The sequence below is a fragment of the Prionailurus bengalensis genome, chromosome B4, assembly GCF_016509475.1.
Source record: "Prionailurus bengalensis isolate Pbe53 chromosome B4, Fcat_Pben_1.1_paternal_pri, whole genome shotgun sequence".
Classification (NCBI taxonomy): domain Eukaryota; kingdom Metazoa; phylum Chordata; class Mammalia; order Carnivora; family Felidae; genus Prionailurus; species Prionailurus bengalensis.
The window spans coordinates 123,695,512-123,714,779 of NC_057358.1; the positions used below are offsets into that span (position 1 = coordinate 123,695,512).

At 42.6% G+C, this 19,268-nt stretch overlaps 1 protein-coding gene across 1 annotated transcript in view; it reads left to right on the plus strand.

The window, feature by feature from the left end:
- Positions 1-3,003: 3,003 nt before the first annotated feature.
- The window catches only part of STAB2 (stabilin 2), a 165,803-nt gene continuing 149,538 nt past the window's right edge, over positions 3,004-19,268 (plus strand). Inside the window, exons 1-3 of the mRNA XM_043562355.1 lie at positions 3,004-3,271; positions 7,763-7,896; positions 10,320-10,435. Of these exons, the coding sequence (XP_043418290.1) occupies positions 3,194-3,271; positions 7,763-7,896; positions 10,320-10,435 (328 nt within the window). The 5' untranslated portion in view covers positions 3,004-3,193. The remainder of the gene's footprint in view (positions 3,272-7,762; positions 7,897-10,319; positions 10,436-19,268) is intronic.

Sequence of the window (19,268 nt, forward strand, 5' to 3'; positions counted from 1 at the left end):
GGGTGCTTGAGTGGCTCAGTCAGTTGAGCATCCGACTTTTGATTTGGGCTTAGGTCACGATCTTGTGGTCTATGAGTTCGAGCCCCGCATCAAGCTCTGGGCTGACAGGGGGGGCCTGCTTGAGATTCTCTCTCTCTGTCCCTCTCCCTCTCTCTCTCCCTCCTTCAAAAAAAAAAAGCCCTCACCTCAAAACAATTTTGAATGGTTAGAGACAGAGATTACAACACTCTGCAAAAAAATGAATGTGGGTGGCCATCAAGAAAGTGACATTCCACTGGGGTCCCTGGGTGGCTCAGTTGGTCAAGCGACTGACTTCAGCTCAGGTCATGATCTCACAGTTCATGGGTTTGAGCCTTACGTCGGGCTCTGTGCTGACAGCTCAGAGCCTGGAGCCTGCTTCAGATTCTGTGTGTGTGTCTCTCTCTATGCCCCTCTCCACCCCCAAAAATAAATACACCTTTAAAAAAATGAAAGTGACATTCCACTAAGGGAGGACACACAGCTCAGCAGAAATGGGGCAACTCAGGACAGGAAATCTAGACCCAACTCGCAGCTACACTGAGATAAGGGTAGAGGTTTGTGTAGCTGCTGTCTATGACATTGGCCCATTTTAATAATATGATGATAATAATAATGATGAAGAGTGATTGAGCACCCACTATGTGCTAGGCACCATTCAGAGCACGTTGCTTGTTGACTGCAGGGACAGGTGGCGGTAGGGGTTTGAAACAACCTGAAGAACGTCTCTTCATAGCCATCAAATGAGCCCAACAGAAATAAAATTAATTAACAAAACGATTTGAACAATTTCTAAACAAAGCCATGAAAGTTATATGTATTTTTTAAGGCAAACTGATTAGTGATGTATATGAACAGGTCCTAGACTATGGAGTCTCCATGGCCAGTGGCAGGCTGACCTCTACTTCCCAGCAGCTTCTAAAATAGAATATTTGACCTCCTAAAATCTAGGACAGTATCTCTCTAAGAGTGATCCATAAAACACTGGATCTGGAAGTTTCTTTTGCAAGGGAGGGTCTTAAAAAATTGGAAAATACTGCTTTAAGCAAAGTTGAACTGTTTTCGGTTGGTTTTGTTACATTATGCTTTACCGCAGGACTTCTCAGAACCTCTAACGGGCTAATGAGCATGGTTAATCCATAAGAAAGGGACATCAAGGGCAGGGTTTTCCAAATTATTTGATGAGTGAATCCTCCCCTGGCTCTCCCGCAGCATCTCCCGGAACTATTTTAGGAAATGCAAGTGTGAGTTCATTTTATCATTTCCCCAGGTATCTAACCCATTCCAAGCCCCAGATATTTAGTCATGTCCTTCAGAGAGAAAAGAATCAGAAAGAAGTCTCCAATGTCTTTCCCTGGTGGAAGGAAAGGTTAAGGCAACACACCCGTTCGACAGATAAGCCTCCAGATCTCATTGGCTTCACACAATAGTTGCTCATTTTTCCTCAAGCAACAGTCCCATGCAGGCAGAATCACCCAGGAAGCTTTGAAAACCACTAGTTCTGTGCCCCGCACCCAGAAGTGCTGATTTGATTGTTCTGGATGAGGGCCAGACATTGGGGGAATCCTTCTAAACTCCTCCAGGACCCTAAACCAGGATTGAGACGCACTGAACCAAGCAATGGTAAGAACTTCCTCATCTGGCATCTTCCAGGCAGACCACTGGGTTAGCCTCTGAAGGGCCTGTCTGTATTGGAAGTTTCTTAGATTATTGAGCCATATAATATAATGTTATTTCCAAAACTCAAAGAGAGAAGGACTGCACAGAGAGAAGAATTATTTAACCAAAACTAGTGTCTATAACTGCATGAGTCTCTCAGTTAACTCAGTGTCATGAAACACAGCCTCATATGCCTGACTTGTGGATAAGCCCAGACTTTATCCTTTCTGGTTCTGGGCCTGACATTTTTCCATCATGTCAATGAGACTGGAACACCACCTCTTAGCTATTTATGCATTAAATAATCATTGTTTCAGGCAGGAGAGGGGAGTCGTTCATAGTACTGACCCTGGGGCCACACAGTTTGAAAACTGGATGCCCACCTACCAGCTGTGTGACCTTAGAAAAGTTGCCTAACCTCTTTGCCTCAGTTTCCTTCTCTGTAAAATGGGGAAAATAACTATTTCACTAAGAGTTGTGAGGATGAGACAAGGCAATCCATGGAGAAGTCTAGAATAGTGTCTAGCATACAGAACGTTTTCAACAAATGTTGACTGTTACTATTTGTTTTTATTATTTTCAAATGCCGGTCTCTGCTCCAGGCTCTTAGAGATACAGAGAAGATGAAGGCCTCTCTCTGTCCTCAAGGAATTCACAATTGGGCCTGGGAGACAGATATACAGATAGATGGATTGTGACAGATGTGACTGGGCTTTCCTAGTACTACATGCAAAATGCTGGGAGGGTTTCCCAGGTGGTATTGGAGGGGCAGGACAGGAAGGCTTCCCCAAAGAGGTGGCATTTGACCTAGACTTTGAACGGTAAGATGAGACCTATACACTCAGTCATCTGTTAGGACGTGACATGGAAGAGAGGAAGGGAAGATCGAAATGCCCCCTGTTGGCAACTACAAAGAGACATGTTTTTGCAACAGAGTCTGGCAGCCGTGCCAAAGTGACAGCCACCACCCTCTCCCAAGTCAAAGCCTCGAACTCCTGCAGCATTCCCTCTGTGGGATCGTTCCTGTTTATGGGGACTCCCACAAATACTGCCTGGCACCAAGATTGGGACTTTGCATTCGGAGAGAGGGGCCTGCAGTTTTCCATGGTGTGGCTGGATACGTGTCCGTGGGGTTGTGGGTCCAGGAGCAGGCAGGACCAGAAGCGGGATGGGCAGAGCCCTGGGAGGTGGGAGCTCGTTCTTGGGAGTTGCACGAGGCACAAAAATTCCAGAGCATGTCTCCGCCTCAGCCCCTTCAGGATATCCTGTCATTCAACCAAGACATATATAGAGTCGAGGGTGGCCAATTTCACCACGACCCCTGAATTGGCCATTTTTCCTGTCTCGGGGCAGTTCTCACATATCATCTGCTTCAATCCAGGAAAAAGAGGGGGAAGGATTTGAACGCAAACACTGAAATGAAAGAGAATTCACTAGGAGTTCATCAGACTAGGTTAGAATAGCTGAATAGTTCCGACAGGTGCCTGGAGCCAGAAGGAGCAAATATTTTCTCACTATGCTACAAAAGTTCATGCTTTTTCTTCTTGGATTGGTGGTACAAAATTTCTGCTCCCCGCCTGAAACTACAGAGCAGGTAAGATGAGACTCGCATTTTTGTTGTTGTTGTTGTTATGTTCACGGTATGTTAAAAACCTTTTTGCTTTCCTCTGTTGTGATGGGTAAAGGGTACTCTCTGGACTTCATAAAATAAAGAGAAAGGCTGCAGAGAATAGGATCCTAATGGTCGTGAACCATCTTTCCAAAGGTGAGCTCACCCAGTTGGTTCTATTCCTACGCGCCAAACCCCGTTGTTAGGATTTCTGACGCTCATGCTAATGTTCCTCTTTCCATTGCAGATGTTGGTATCCCCCTGGGGCAGGGGGGTTTCTTTTGTGTTAATAATTCACTGTGAATTCCTCCCATTGCATCATTTTGAATATAGAAAATAACCACGGCTGAAGACAGATGAGCAGACAGATGTTCTAGGGAATTGTAGGTGATGTCTGGTTGAGAAACAGTGTTACAGAATGCATCGGGAACTCATCCCTTCTAGCTTCCACAGAGTTGTAGTAGAAGTACCCAAAGGGGTGCCTGGGTGGCTCAGTTGGTTAAGTGTCCAACTTCGGCTCAGGTCATGATGTCACAGTTTGTGGGTTGGAGCTCCATACCGAGCTCTATGCTGACAGCTCAGAGCCTGGAGCCTGCTTCGGATTCTGTGTCTCCCTCTCCCCTGCTCACACTTTGTGTCTCTCTCTCAAAAACAAATAAAACATGAAAAAAGAAAAAGAGGGGTGCCTGGGTGGCTCAGTCGGTTAAGCTCCCAACTTCGGCTCGGGTCATGGTCTCACAGTTTGTGGATTCGAGCCCCGTGTCAGGCTCTGTACTGACAGCTCAAGAGCCTGGAACCTGCTTTGGATTCTGTGATTCCCTGTCTCTCTGCCCTGCCCCTGCTCACGCTCTTGCTCTCTCTCTCTCTCAAAAATAAACATTAAAAAAAATTTAGAAAGAAAGAAAGAAAGAAAGAAAGAAAGAAAGAAAGAAAGAAAGAAAGAGAAAGAAAGAGAGAAAGAAAGAAAGAAAGAAAACGAAAAAGAAGTACCCAGGGTGGTAGGGTCAGCATCTCTCGTGAAACCCACTGGAACACCAACATCTCAAGCAGGCTCACGTGAGCTGTCTTTTTTTTTTTTTTAACAACATTTATTTATTTTTGAGACAGAGAGAGAGAGAGACAGAGAGCATGAACAGGGGAGGGTCAGAGAAAGAGGGAGACACAAAATCTGAAACAGGCTCCAGGCTCTGAGCTGTCAGCACAGAGCCCGACGCGGGGCTCGAACCCACAGACCGTGAGATCATGACCTGGGCCGAAGTCGGATGCTTAACCGACTGAGCCACCCAGGCACCCCTCATGTGAGCTGTCTTAATAGAGCAAGTTGGGTATCAGATGTGCAGCTAGGTCAGCCAAAACGAGGGGTAGGAACAAGGCAATCTGAGTGATTTATTTAAAATGCATTCCCCCAGGCATGATTTCTATTCATCATAAAACTTAAACATGATTCTGCATCTGAGCCAGGCAAATATTTATCCCTACCGACTCGACGCCAGTTGGATGTCCTCTGATAATGCTTTTCACGAAAATGCTGGAAGCTAGCATAACGGTTTCGTGCTCCAGCTTAGAGGTTTGAGAGTGGTGAGTTTGAACCGTGGCTCTCATATGTTTGTTTATCAACTATATCTGAGGACCGGTCACTGTGCTCCACAGCCTACTAGTGGTCCAAGCCTGAGCAGGTTAATTCATCTCTCTGAACTGCAGTTCCTCCCCTGACAGTGCTCCACAAACAGCCAGAATCATCATCTTCATTGTCATCATCACCATCAGCAGCATGGAGTGCTTGCTTAAGTGCAGAAATCAGGCCTTGACCAGGGTTTAAAGCTGAGTTTGCTTTTCAGAGGAGACTGTATAAGAGACCAAATAAGCCATTCCATTTGAAAAGGACAACTTGAAAGTCAAGAGATTTCTTGAAAAGCAAGTATTAAACCTGACCTTTTGAAAAAGAAAAGAAAAAGTAATGTTCTTCCATCCGCTTATCTAAGTGGGAAAACCTAATATAAAGAAAAGCCGGTTTTAACAGATGTAGAGGCTTCATGGCCATTAAAGGGAGTTGATTCAAACTCTAGCTAAGGGTGGCTTTTACTATTATTCCATAAAGAATATTCCAGGGCTATTTTGGTTCATAATGATCATCAAATGAAAGCTGCCCATAAAAACAGATTTTATTTTTCTATGTGCCGTTGTACAGCATGCAGGGAAGAGGAATAAGCTAATCAAGGAATCAAAAGACCTAGGAATGCAAGCTGGTGCAGCCACTCTGGAAAACAGTATGGAGGTTTCCCAAAAAACTAAAAATAGAACTACTCTACGACCCAGCAATTGTACTACTAGGCATTTATCCACGGGATACGGGTGTGCTGTTTCAAAGGGACACATGCACCCCCATGTTCATAGCAGCACTGTCAACAACAGCCAAAGTATGGAAAGAGCCCAAATGTCCATAGATGGATGAATGGATAAAGAACATGTGGTACATATATACAATGGAGTAATACTCGTCAATCAAAAAGAATGAAATCTTGCCATTTGCAACTACGTGGATAGAACTGGAGGGTATTATGCTAAGTGAAATTAGTTGGTCAGAGAAAGACAAAAATCATATGACTTCACTCATATGAGGACTTTAAGAGACAAAACAGATGAACATAAGGGAAGGGAAGCAAAAATAATATAAAAACAAGGAGGGGGACAAAACAGAAGAGACTCATAAATATGGAGAACAAACAGAGGGTTACTGGAGGGGGTGTGGGAGGGGGAATGGGCTAAATGGGTAAGGGGCACTAAGGAATCTACTCCTGAAATCATTGTTTCACTATATGCTAACTAATTTGGATGTAAGTTTTAAAAAACAAAAAATTAAATTAAAAAAAAAAAGGAATCAAAAGACCAAAAGGTTACAGTGTGGCCTTGGCAAGTCACAGAACCTCCCCTCACCTCAGTTTTCTCCCCCTAGAATGGGGATGATGATACCTCCCTGTTTATCTTCAGCATAGTCAAGATCAAATTAGATGATGCTCTTGGAAGTATGCATAACCATAAATTTCTCTGTAAAAATAAGACTTCTTCTTATGCAGCCTTTATATATTTCAGTAAATTTAGAAGTAGTTATGACATTCTCACCACCCCTACCTAGTGCTGGCCTGTGTGCTATTTGTGGATGGGAGTAAGTAAGAAGTAAGAGACAGGGTCCCCTCCCACAGGGATTTTTAAATGGAAAACAAAGACAACAAAATGTGTTCCACTGGCCAACCACATGAAGAGAAGAAGTTGAGAAAAGGAAGAGAGATGGGTGTGGTTTTGTGGAAATAGTGTCTTAAGCAGGGGCTTGAAAGATGAAGTTTGGGGAGCCAAGAGGAGGAAGAAGCACGTTTCTATCAAAAGAGACAATAAGCAAAACACAGAGGTGGGGACAGAGAAGCATTACAGGAGCTAGCATTTACTGCCTAAAATATTCCAGATACTGGGCCAGGCAATTTGCACATATCATTTAAAGGTCTCCGTAACCTGGAGAGTGATTATTTGCACCTCCCCCTTACAGAGGATGGCAAAGGGTGAGGAATGCATTCAAGACTGTACACTTAGCAAGATACAGAGCTTGATTCCAATCTTAGGTTTTTTGACTCCCACATTTTGTCTCTCTTCATTGTATGAAACTGCTTCTTCTTAAACTTGATGGGAAATGAAGGAGATTAGAGAGAGGGGACCAAATCTATTTGGGAGAACCACCACCAACATCTTGGACAATGAGAGATCCTGAAGACAGGGCCAACGTGGGTCTGCATCATTCATACTAGCAGTTGATTCTCTACTGCTTAATGTTGCTAAGTGACTGTTTTTAGTGGGTCTGTTGTATTTCCTACAACTCACTCAATCAACAGATACTTTACTAAGCACTACTATGTACCAGGCACTGTTCTATGTGCTTGGGAAATATTCAAGGACCAAACAGAAAAAGATCACTGCCTGTTGGAGCCCATATTCTAGCTGAATTCTAATCAAAATGTTGCAAACATCTTTGGAGCAGGAACTATATGCTTCGTAACATTTAGCACCCAGACTAGACTATTGCTGTAGAATCAATGCTGAAAGAATATTCTTGAGACCTGTTGATCTATGACCAATTGACCCTAAATAACCACTTTAAAATTTTTCCCATTTGGAAAGTGTACTCTATATTTCAGGATTCCCAATTGGGTAAGTGTATGTAATGAAGTTACCTTGCTTTATTGGATTCCACACTTTAGATCAAGGACAGCAAACAGGTGGTACAAGCAGCCTCCTTCATCACCTACAGCCATGGCAGACATTGCTTGTTGATCCCAACACTCTTTGTACATAAGGTTGAAGGCAACCAGCCAGTCATTACCAATCAACCTGCTGCCATCCCTGTCATTCCATGGACATGAAGCCAATGGGGAAGATTGGCCAACCAAGGTTCTGCTAATGGGACTTGATTTTTTTTTTATGTCTTCACAGGCAAAAAGGTGTGATAAGACATCTCTGCTTACAATTAGGACTGAGTGCCAATCCTGCTTGCTCAACTTAGAAATTAAGTGCCCAGATGGTTACACAAAGGTTACCAATGGCTCCGTAGGGGTTCGAGATTGCAGGTACTCATGAGAAAATAAATGTACTCAAGTCTTGAAATTTAAGAGATTGTGAATCTAAATGGAAACTTCCCATCTCAAAAACTACAAAACATTTCCGTGATTTTCCCTTACTTTAGGATTACATTCAATCCAAACTCACAACTTACAACCTTGCATCTAAAAAATATATTTTTGATTCACATTTCCATACAAAATTGACTATATTGCATTGCACACAAACATTTTCCCCTCATCGTGCCCTTCTTTATTTTTAAAATCTGGGTTTTGTTTCATTTGGAAAGTTTCTAGTCAGAACATGGACTGAAAAGCCATGGATCCGGCAGTCATGTTATTAGCCAGCTATGGATCCTGATACTAATTAGAACCTAACGAGAGAAGACAAAGGAGTTACAGCTTCATACATTTTCTGTGAGCATTGCATTGCTGAAATCCTCTAATGATTCAAAACTCTCATAATTCAAGGCTAATCCTTGCAAAGGAAGACGAGCAGTTTCACTTACCGGCTAATGCAAGCAGCCACACAGCTCAAGTGTCAACACAATGTTCAGTGTACTAAGTCTACTGATTTAGACATTAGACATCTCTCAATGAGCTCATTCCTAATTCAGGGATGAAGGATCAGTACTATTTCTGATTTTGTATAAAATGGAAACTTAACACTGTTACACTATTTTAAATTCATGTTTGCTTAATATGACCACGATATATTCTATGACCAAAATCATCAATTTTAATAAAAGCTTTCTGGGGCACCTGGGTGGCTCAGTTGATTGAGCATCCAACTCCTGATTCGGCTCAGGTCATGATTACAGAGTCATGAGCTCGAGCCCTGGGTTGGGCTCCACACTGAGCATGGCACCTGCTTAGATTCTCTCTCTCTGTCTCTCTCTACCTCTCTCCCCTGCTCTCCCTCTCGCTCTCTCTCTCAAAGTAAAAATTAAAAAAAAAAAAAAAGCTTCCCAAGACTAACTGACCTAGAATTAGCAAGCATATGCAACAGGTGACCATTCAGGTACCAAAATGGTCACCCATTTTGATCAGATTCTCTTAGGAAGTATATAAAGATTTAGGATTCGAGGTTAAAATTATACAATGGCTTTATTGAAGACCTCTTTGTACTGGCAACTTTTTTTCATGGCCCAGGTGGGCACTTGGTTATGTCCTCCCCACCCTACCATCCCCCCTCCAATACACACACACACACACACACACACACACACACAGGATAAGATTATTATACTCATGCTCTCTGTTGCAGAATTGAAGACTTTGATCCGTCATTCATTTATGCTGAAATAAACCCAAGATTGGCCCCTGAGGGGATGTTTCGTTCTGCCCTTGGCTCTTCCTCTTCCCATCTTTGCGAAGAGATGCCCCTGCCAGTATTCTCAAGCTTCCAGAGGAATTGTCAACTCTGTCTCCATCTTGACGGCCCATAAAGCCAGTAGCTCAGGGACTGGATTAGAAGTACAACCTTAAACTCACCTGCACACTATTCTTAATAGCCCAGTTGAAAGAAATGATATTCCTGGAGAATCGTCTCTAGATACACTAAAGTCAAATCCTGGAATAAGCCATCCATGCAGAGATTCCATCAAAATAGACAATGGTGTTTAGCCTCCATAGAATTGCTATTCCAGATCTGTACCTCAGATGGTATAAAAACTGTTCTAAGGAATTCATCATTACATCTCCCTTGAGGATATTGTGACATATATTGCCCACTACATTACACCACCTCTCACAGAAATGTTTACATATAGAGTCCCTGAAAAAGACATTCTCATCCTAGGCAGTTTGATCCAGAGATCCTGTGCATCCCAGAACCTACGATCTTTTCCTTCTTGTATTAGCTGCGACAAGTGTGACGTCCACCGGTAGCATGTACCCAGAGCCTAACACTATTTCCTTTATCTACCAGCCCCACTTCTGACATCATTTCACCTTTATTTTCATTGTGCTCTGATATTTCACCTTTATTTTCATTGTCATCCATTTTATACAATTAAAGGTAAATCATGATTAAGTTTTATTCTCCCTAGACAGCAAAATTCTGTTCAATCTATGTTTTTTAACATATAGGCAAGTGTAAAGAAATACCTAAATAAAAATCTAGGAACGGGGCGCCTGGGTGGCGCAGTCGGTTAAGCGTCCGACTTCAGCCAGGTCACGATCTCGCGGTCCGTGAGTTCGAGCCCCGCGTCAGGCTCTGGGCTGATGGCTCGGAGCCTGGAGCCCGTTTCCGATTCTGTGTCTCCCTCTCTCTCTGCCCCTCCCCCGTTCATGCTCTGTCTCTCTCTGTCCCAAAAATAAATAAACGTTGAAAAAAAAAATTTTTTTTTAAAAATCTAGGAAAATCCCACTGCCCAGAGTTAACTGAATTGCTCTGATCATGGGTGTATGTCTTCTCCTTCCTCTCTAAGGTACACCTTTGAAATCAGGAAGTACTCGCTGTCTCTCCCTGGATGCCGCCATATCTGTAGGAAGGACTATGTCCAACCTCAGTGCTGTCCAGGCCATTGGGGCCCAGACTGCATGGGTAAGTGGCACAGCACTTTTCTTGGACTTTGATACTTGATTTTCAATGTCCCATTTCACAGAAAATTGAAAGGAAGGAAGTCTGATAAAAGGAGAGTGTCAGCACCTTTTTTAGAAAATTCCATCTCAGTCTATATGTAGAAAATCTTTCTTGCCCTGTCAGCTTTTACAAAGAAATCTGCTTTCCTCCAGTTAGAGATCTCCCTTTAAGAGAATTCCCTTACAAGTCAGAAAAAAGGGACAATTGAAAGGATATCCATTTTTATAAAAAAGATAACTGATCATAGAGAGGATGTAAGAATTCTGGGCTACTATAACCCCAAGTACAATTTTCTTTAAGGTGAGATTTTATTATAGCATCTCAAAGAACGTAGTTATTGTTTGACAACAGAAATAATAGTTAAATCTACTAAAACTTTAATCTTAAGATGGAATCAAACTCTATAAGGACCAGTTCCACTGTAAGAAAAACTACTAGCCAAATCTGAGCCGATGGTATAGTTAGACTCCTGTGGTCAAGCATAACATTTGTGAGCTAAAATTGAACTTCTATCATGATTAAGGATGTTAACACTCAAGTAGTAACTAGGTCCTTGCTAGGATAGGCAAATTATGAAAAATCTCTTTTTTTCCCTTGGATAGTAAAAAATCAGGCATTTTAATTCATGCATTTACCATTTTTCCCCATTTTTCAGCGTAATGAAACATCTCCTTAAGGATCCACTTAAGGAGAGGGGCGCCAAGAAGGCTCAGTTGGTTAAGCGTCTGACTCTTGGTTTCAGCTCAGGTCATGATCTCATCGTTTGTGAGTTTGAGCCCTGCATCGGGCTCTCTGCTGACAGCATGGAGCCTGCTTGGGATTCTTGCTCTCTTTCTCTCTCTGTCTTTTCCCTGCTCACATTCTCTCTCTCTCTCTCTCTCTCTCTCTCTCTCTCTCTCTCTCTCTCAAAATAAATAAACTTTAAAAAAAAAGAATCCATTTAAGGAGAGAGATTAGTTCTCTTTTGCTTTTCTTTTTTTCTGACTAAAATAATACAAGCAAATTGCACACAGCTTGCAAAGTTTAGAAAGGTATAGAGAAAGAACAAAATAGCAAAATAGAAACTTCTTTCTGTCACATATAGGAAACCCTAAACGGTTTAGCTCATTTCCCTGGTCTTTTTTTTCCCCATGTGGCTTCTAAACAGTCGAGCCCTTCTTGCCTGATGTTGACACTGCTTTTTTTTTTTAAGTTCATTTAGTTATCTTGAGAGAGAGCAAGCGAGCAGGGCGGGAGTGGGGGAGCAGAGAAAGAGGGAGAGAGAGAGAATCCTAAGCAGGCTCTGCACTGTCAGTGTGAGGAACCTGATGTGGGGCTGGAACTCACGAACCATAAGCTCATGACCTGAGCTGAAATCAAGAGTCAGATACTTAACCGATTGAGCCACCCAGGTTCCCCTTACACTGTTGTTGTTGTTGTTGTTGTTGTTTAAACTAATGATAAAATGAATAATAACTTCCATTTGTTCAACATTTCTGACATTAAGCACCAGAGAGGTACTCATCCTGTATTGCCTCCTTTAATTCTTAAAACACATCTTTGAGTTAGACATTTTTATCTCCATTTCGCTTGTGAGGAATCAGAGATTTAAAGATGATATCTTACCAATTTCTTTTGGCCTGATCAATGATAAAGCAAGTTCAAGTTCAGGGCTGCCTGTCACCAAAGCCTGCTGTCTTTCTACTCTGTCCCATTGCTGGAACAGAGCTTATTAAAAAAGAAAGAAAGGAAAGGGAGATCCTCCAAATGTGTTTCTAACTTCCCTCTTGATTGGTAGGTCCCTTTAGCCCTTCCAGTCAATGACTGGGTTATGCTCCTTATCCTGGAAAGGTCAAGGTTGGGGTTCAGGAAATCCTGGCCTTCTCTCTATTGACTGTTCTGTCGAGTTCGCACCAGCATGGGGGCACTGCGTGATCGTGTGTTACAACAGAATCAAGTGATTAACCCACCCTTCCAGATTTCAAGACCTTTTTTAGCTCCAGATGTGATCATGCTCACATCCAGTTCTTAGAGACATCCTGATATGATACAAAAACTTTTAGGTTGGTTTTTCTCTTTCTAACCCACAAAAACTAATCTGATGCTGTTATTGACCAGACGCCCTGTAGACAAGGCTTTGCCCAGGATACGGCAACCAAAGTCAGCATGTGCAACAGAAGAAATGGCAATGTGCAACAGAACAGAACAGAAAGAATGTCCCCCACAGCCAGGGGGACAAAAAGACACTAATCCTGCTCCCACGTTTTGGCTTGAATCCAGTTCTGTCACCAGGCGAGTTAATTGCTGCCATGCCAAATGGGGGTACAAAGTCCTACTCTACAAACCTGTAGTAATATTGAAATATTAATGTAGATGAGAGTGCTTGACAGAGGGACACAAAGAAGGCACTTTAATAATGTTTTATAAATAAATGAATGAGTAACAGTTAAAACAGACTGTTAATGAAATGAAAGCCAAATAAAGTGGCATTCTTTCTCTGAGCCCTTCTTAAACAGCAGGTAACTCCTAAACATGAGCAGGCAAACGGGATCCAAAATCTTCAGTGGGCTTCATGCCATCACAATGTGCCAGGCACAAATGGGGCAAGGCTCCTGCCTGCCACTGAGTGTGCACGGTTCCTCGAGGGGTCACACATTTCCTTCTGCTGCGTCTTGAGGCCCGAGAAGCAAAGTATTGAAAAGCAGGGACCGGACAGATGGTCATTCTTCTATCCTCTTGTTGGAGCAAAAGGACACTTCCCTTTATCTGCATCTTCCAAACATACCAAATGTCTCCAAAGGCTTCCTTCCTTTAGTTCAGGAAAGAGATAAATGCTCTACTTGGCTGTATATTTCACCTCTCACATTCTGTGGTGATGACAAGTGAGATCTTGCCTATCGCTCGACATTTCCGCAAGGATAAGGCCATTTCAGAGCTGCTGACGTGTGCCCATACATCTTTTTGAGGAAGCCCAAGCCCTGGAATGGCCTTCTTTCCAAGGCAATCATGGCATCCAGTTCCTTTTCAAAGCATCAACAAATACATTCACTCTGGATACCTCTGGGTTACTTCTAAAACTGTTTTAAGAGTGCCTTATTCCAACTAGAAAATAACACTTGTTTCAATTCTGAAAAATCAGAAAACACAAAAAAAGCACAATGAGAAAAAAATTACTCATCGTCTGCTGAAATTAAGAATAAGGCATGAATTCTCACTTGGGGGGGAAGAAAAAGATATGTCATCCTGACATAAGGAAGTTGTTTCTACCCAGATTTAACTTGCTTCTCCCTCATTAAAACTTGTACTGCTCTATCAGATCAGCACATAGAAGTCTTTATTCTATAGCACAAAAACATATTTTTAACGTTGAAACAATCACATTTCAACAGCCAATATCCTACTTGAGAGGAAATAGATTTTTTTTTTTATTGGAACATCCCAGTTCTTTTTATTCCACCGTGAACATTAACTGATTTGGGCAACAACTCAAAGTAATGGAAAAAGAATGCAGGCAAAAGGGTTACACAGAAATTGGACTGTGGCCAAAACAACCTGATTACTTCAAAGGGAAATGGTCTTGATTCTTCTTTTTGAGGTCAGCGTCATCAAATTCTGCACATGCATTTTTTTCTTCTGCTGTATTATTTGTGTTTCCAGATCTCTTTCTTTCCTGTTCTATGTTTCTTGCCATTCACTGCACAGGTTGTAAATAACGGACTTCTACAGATTTGAAACCAGTCTTCTAGGCACATTCCTTTCGGCTTTGAGTGAGAAATAAAGCTGCGTTCACACGAGGAACCTATTTCACATCAGTTTCCCAGGGAGACAATTTCAGCCGGAGCTATAAGTGGTGCATATTCTCTGCCTGAACACTGTGAGCCAAGCTTTTAAACAAAGGTGGTCACGTGACGAAGTAGGCATTTCTGGTGTTCATTGGGAGAGAAAATTACAGGGAGGCCAAGATCTTGCTGCCCAGGAAGTTTATTATCTTCCTTTAAAGAAACAGAACTGCTGATGATTTGCTGACAGCTTATAACAGGTGAGCCTCCTGCGTGAGGAAAGTCCCAACACAAGAGACCACCAGAGTATCTAGTAACCAACAGGAAATGTGATAATGACCTAAAAGAGTTTTATCAGCTATTTGAGCCTCACAGTGCATCAACAATGTGCTCTTATAGCACATTCTGTAATATCTTTTCAAGTACGGTTGCTGAGAACATCAATGTTATCATCTTTATTCATAATGGGGACCTGAGATGGTTGAACATGATTTGAGAAACAAGAATAAAGTTGACACTTTGGCCTTAACATTTTTATTTAAAAACTGAACAAGTCATTTCATAAATTTTGAACTTAAACCGTTCAGTTTAGGATATAAAGTGCAGACCCTTTGCACTCCCACCCTCCGGCTATCTTTTTCCCAAAGTTCCCTCCAGGGTTGGCCAACTCATAAAAATCAAACATTTATTGAGCACCGACTATATGCTGCACATAATCGCATATATAATAGATAGGTCTAGTCCCTACCCCCAAGGAGCTCACAGGTTAATATAAGAAAGAGACACAAAAGCAGACGAGGAGAATCAGTCATACCTGAGAGCCCCACAGAGGACCTGGGGATTGGGAGGAGCTTTGCAGTTTGCCCGAAGGCAGCCAGCTGGTAAGTGCAAAGGGCATGTCTCATGGGAGAGACCCAGCTCTAACCCGCTACTCTCCCGTTTCCCCAAATGACTGCTGGTTTTGCCTAGTCAACTACTGGGAAAGCTGCCTGCCTCTCTCTAGCCTTCTCCTAGAACACTTGCTCCCACCATTAGCCAGATGCCTGTCGCTGCCTGGAGTCGATGCCATGACCCCTGGGCTCCCTCTCGTTCTAACCTTTAACTGAGAGGACATGTGGTTTTACAGTAAGATGGCTCACAGACCCCAAAGTCGGATCGGCCTCTGGTCCCAGCATGCCCCATACTCTTGTTCTGGGACCTTGCAAGTTCCTTACTCTCTCTGTAGGGCTATCAGATTCAGTAAACGACAATGGAGGACACCCAGTTAAAATAATTACAGAGAAATAACGTACATGCATAGTGTTTGGGACATACTTATTCTAAAAAATTATTCATTGTTTTATCTGCAATTCAAATTTAACTGGCATCCTACATTTTATCTGATAAACCCTTCCTTCGGCCTTAGTTTTCTCATCTACAAAATGGAAATAATGATGCCAATACAGCTACCTCCAAAGTCGTGCTGAGGATTAGGTGAGCTCATACATACATAGGACTTAGGATGTGCCTGAAAGATGGCAGGTATTCAGAATATGCTAGTTACCATGTCTGTCTTTTGTGGCTCTCAGATCACTGGCTGGCCTCTTTATTCCAGCGGATGTGTCTTGGTTAGATTTTTTATTCTAAGGTACTGATCTTGTACGCTCTGGCTTTGTGGTTCAGGACTCGAAAGCTTGAGTCAGGCCTGACTGCAATGCCCATTCCAGCGCTTACCAATCATGTGATTTGGGGCAAGTTACCTACCTCTCTGGGCCTCAGTTTTCTTATCTATCACCTGAAGATAATGATGATGATAATGATGTCAACAGCATCCGTGCCTTCCTCAATTGTTGTGAGAATGAGACTGTGCATGTAAGGTACTTAGTGACAGTAAATGCTCAACGAATTCTGTCCGTCTGTTGTCAGGCTGATAACTCACAGTGCTGGCAGCCTGGTTGAAGATGTTCCTGTGTATCCCAGTTTTTATGTAGCTTGTGGCCCTTAGGTCTATTATTTTTCTTCCCACCATTGTCTGCCCTTCTGTGGACTCTATGGGCCACTCTGATACCTCAGGCCAAACCAAAGGCCTGCTCTTCGGAAATGTGGGGAGAGGAGCCTGGGTGGCTCCGTCGTTAAGCGTCGGACTCTCGGTTTCAGCTCAGGTCATGATCTCGAGATTTGTGAGTTCAAGCCCCACATCCCAGAGCCCGCTTGGGATTCTCTCTCTCCCTCCCTCTCTGCCCCTCCCCTGTGTGTGTTCTCTCTGTCTCTCTCTGTCTCAAAATAAACAAATAAACTTAAAAATTTTCAAAAACAAAAAGAAATGTGGGGGAGGTAAACATCAGTCTGCGTGGGCTGCTATAAAAGAATACCATTACAACAGACATTTATATCCCACTGTTCTGGGGGCTGGGAAGTCCAAGATCAAGAGGTTACAGGGTGCCTAGGTGTCTCAGTTGGTTGAGCGTCCAACTCTTGATTTCAGGGTCATGGGATCAAGTCCTGTATTGGGCTCTGTGCTGATCATGGAGCCTGCTTAAGATTCTCTCTCTCTCTTTTTCTCTCTCTCCCTCTTCCTCTGTCCCTCTTCCCCTCTTGCACTTTCTCTCTCTCTCAAATAAAAAAATTAAAATTAAAAAGGAAATTAAAAAAACAAGATGCTACAGATTTGGTTCCGGGTGAAGCTCTTCTGTCCCCACGAGGCAGAGAAAGAGAAAGTGCTCTGGTCCCTCTTTCCCTTCTTAAAAGGACACTAGTCCCTTCATGGAGTCCCCACCCTCATGATCTCATGTAAACCTAATGACCTCCCCAAAGCCCCACCTCCAAGTGCTATCCTGTTGGAGTTTAGGACTTTAGCATATGAATTTGGGCTGGCACAGACATTCAGTCCATAACTGTAAGGATTCACCTTGGCCTTTAGCCCATGGATCACAAGCCACTGGAGACAGGGCTGGGCCAGGATGATATACCTGCTAAGAGAAAGCCTTCCCTCCTCTACAGAATATGTGATGTTGAAGATCAGGAAGATTCCAAGGAGACAGCAAATTAATACTCAACCAGTAGATGCCTTCACCCACAGGCAGACACCCAATGGGACCTGAATAAAGTGAGCTGCTCATCTCAATGAGAAGTATGTGTTGAGACACCTCTTTAGAAATAAGTCTAAAGCACTGAAGCTGGCCTCACCAGCCCCTTCCTGCCCATAGCAACAGGAATGAAGGCCCCTTTTCTGTTCAGGCTAAATCTCATTTCACCTTCTTGTGAAAACACAAAGAGAAAACATTAACAGCTTTGAAAATAATTGTAGGCATTCACTGAATCTTGATTACTTAATTAAATGAATGATTTGTAAACACATTTAAACCACGGAAAATAATTTTAAGCCGTCCACATAGAGAAGCACAATTCTGAGCCTTTAAAGTCAGAGCTCAGTGGGAATTGCCATCTCCAAGTCTGATAGCCGTGTGACCTCATTAACGGTCCTAACAGAGGCCCTACCTTGCTTCCACATCCTCTTAGGTAAAATGGCTATCGTTAACACTTCGTGGGGTGAAATGCCAAGGGCACTACATGTGATGTAATTGTAAACCTTGGCATGTCATCCAAGGCTTAGACTGCTAACAATAATAATGAAAAGAACAGCACAGAAAGGAGACAAAACCAAGTCAAGTTGGTCTTTTTAAGACCGACATCTGGCCCATGAAGGTGTTCAGTAACAGTCTGCCAAATGGTGATGTGGCCCTGAAGAAACGCTTCCTGAACATCCTTGTTCCAGAACTATACTGAAGTATTCAGATGAAAAGGTTCAGAGATCAAAGGTAGAAAACTGAAGGACTTTAACCACGTGTTCAAGAGTAGCCCTTTCCAATTCTACTGTCTTCCCCTGTTTTTCTTTCTGGTGAGTCTAATCATAGAAAAGGACATCTCTAAGGACTAAATAGAAGTCAGGTTTCATTGTTTATTTACGGGAACATTGACTACATTTTCTAAACCTAGCATTAGGGCACATGATGAGCTAATGGATTGTTTTCTTTTTTTCCTTTTTTTTTGAAGTTTATTTATTTATTTTGAGAGAGACAGAGACAGTGCGAGTGGGGAGGGGCAGAGAGGGAAGGAGACAGAGAATCCCAAGCAGGCTCCATGCTGCCAGCATAGAGCCCAACGCGAGGCTTGAACTCAAACCCTGGAGATCATGACCTGAGCTGAAAGCAAGAGTCAGACACTTAACTGACTGAGCCACGCAGGCGCCCTGTGTTCTCTTTTATTTTCTTTTTTTTATTTTTAAAAATTTTTTTAAATTTACATCCAAAGTAGTTAGCATATAGTGAAACAATGATTTCAGGAGTAGATTCCTTAGTGCCCCTTACCCATTTAGCACATCTCCCCTCCCACAACCCCTCCAGTAACCCTCAGTTTGTTCTCCATATTTATTAGTCTCTTATGTTTTGTTCCCCTCCCTGTTTTTATATTATTTTTGTTTCCCTTCCCTTATGTTCACTGTTTTGTCTCTTAAAGTCCTCAAATGAGTGAAGTCATATAATTTTTGTCTTTCTCGGACTAATTTCACTTAGCATAATACCCTCCAGTTCTATCCACATAGTTGCAAATGGCAAGATTTCATTCTTTTTGATTGCCGAGTAATACTCCATTGTAACTCCATTGTATATATATACCACATGTTTTTTATCCATTCATCCATTGATAGACATTTGGGCTCTTTCCATACTTTGGCTATTTTTGATAGTGCTGCTATAAACGTGGGGGTGCATGTGTCCCTTCAAAACAGCATACCCATATCCCTTGGATAAATGACTAGTAGTGCAATTGCTGGGTCGTAGGGTAGTTCTATTTTTAGTTTTTTGAGGAACCTCCATACTGTTTTCCAGAGTGGCTGCACCAGCTTGCATTCCCACCAACAATGCAAAAGAGATCCTCTTTGTCCACATACTCGCGAACATCTATTGTTGCCTGAGTTGGTAATGTTAGCCACTCTGACAGATGTGAGGGGGTATCTCATTGGGCTTTTGATCTGTATTTCCCTGATGGTGGGTGATGTT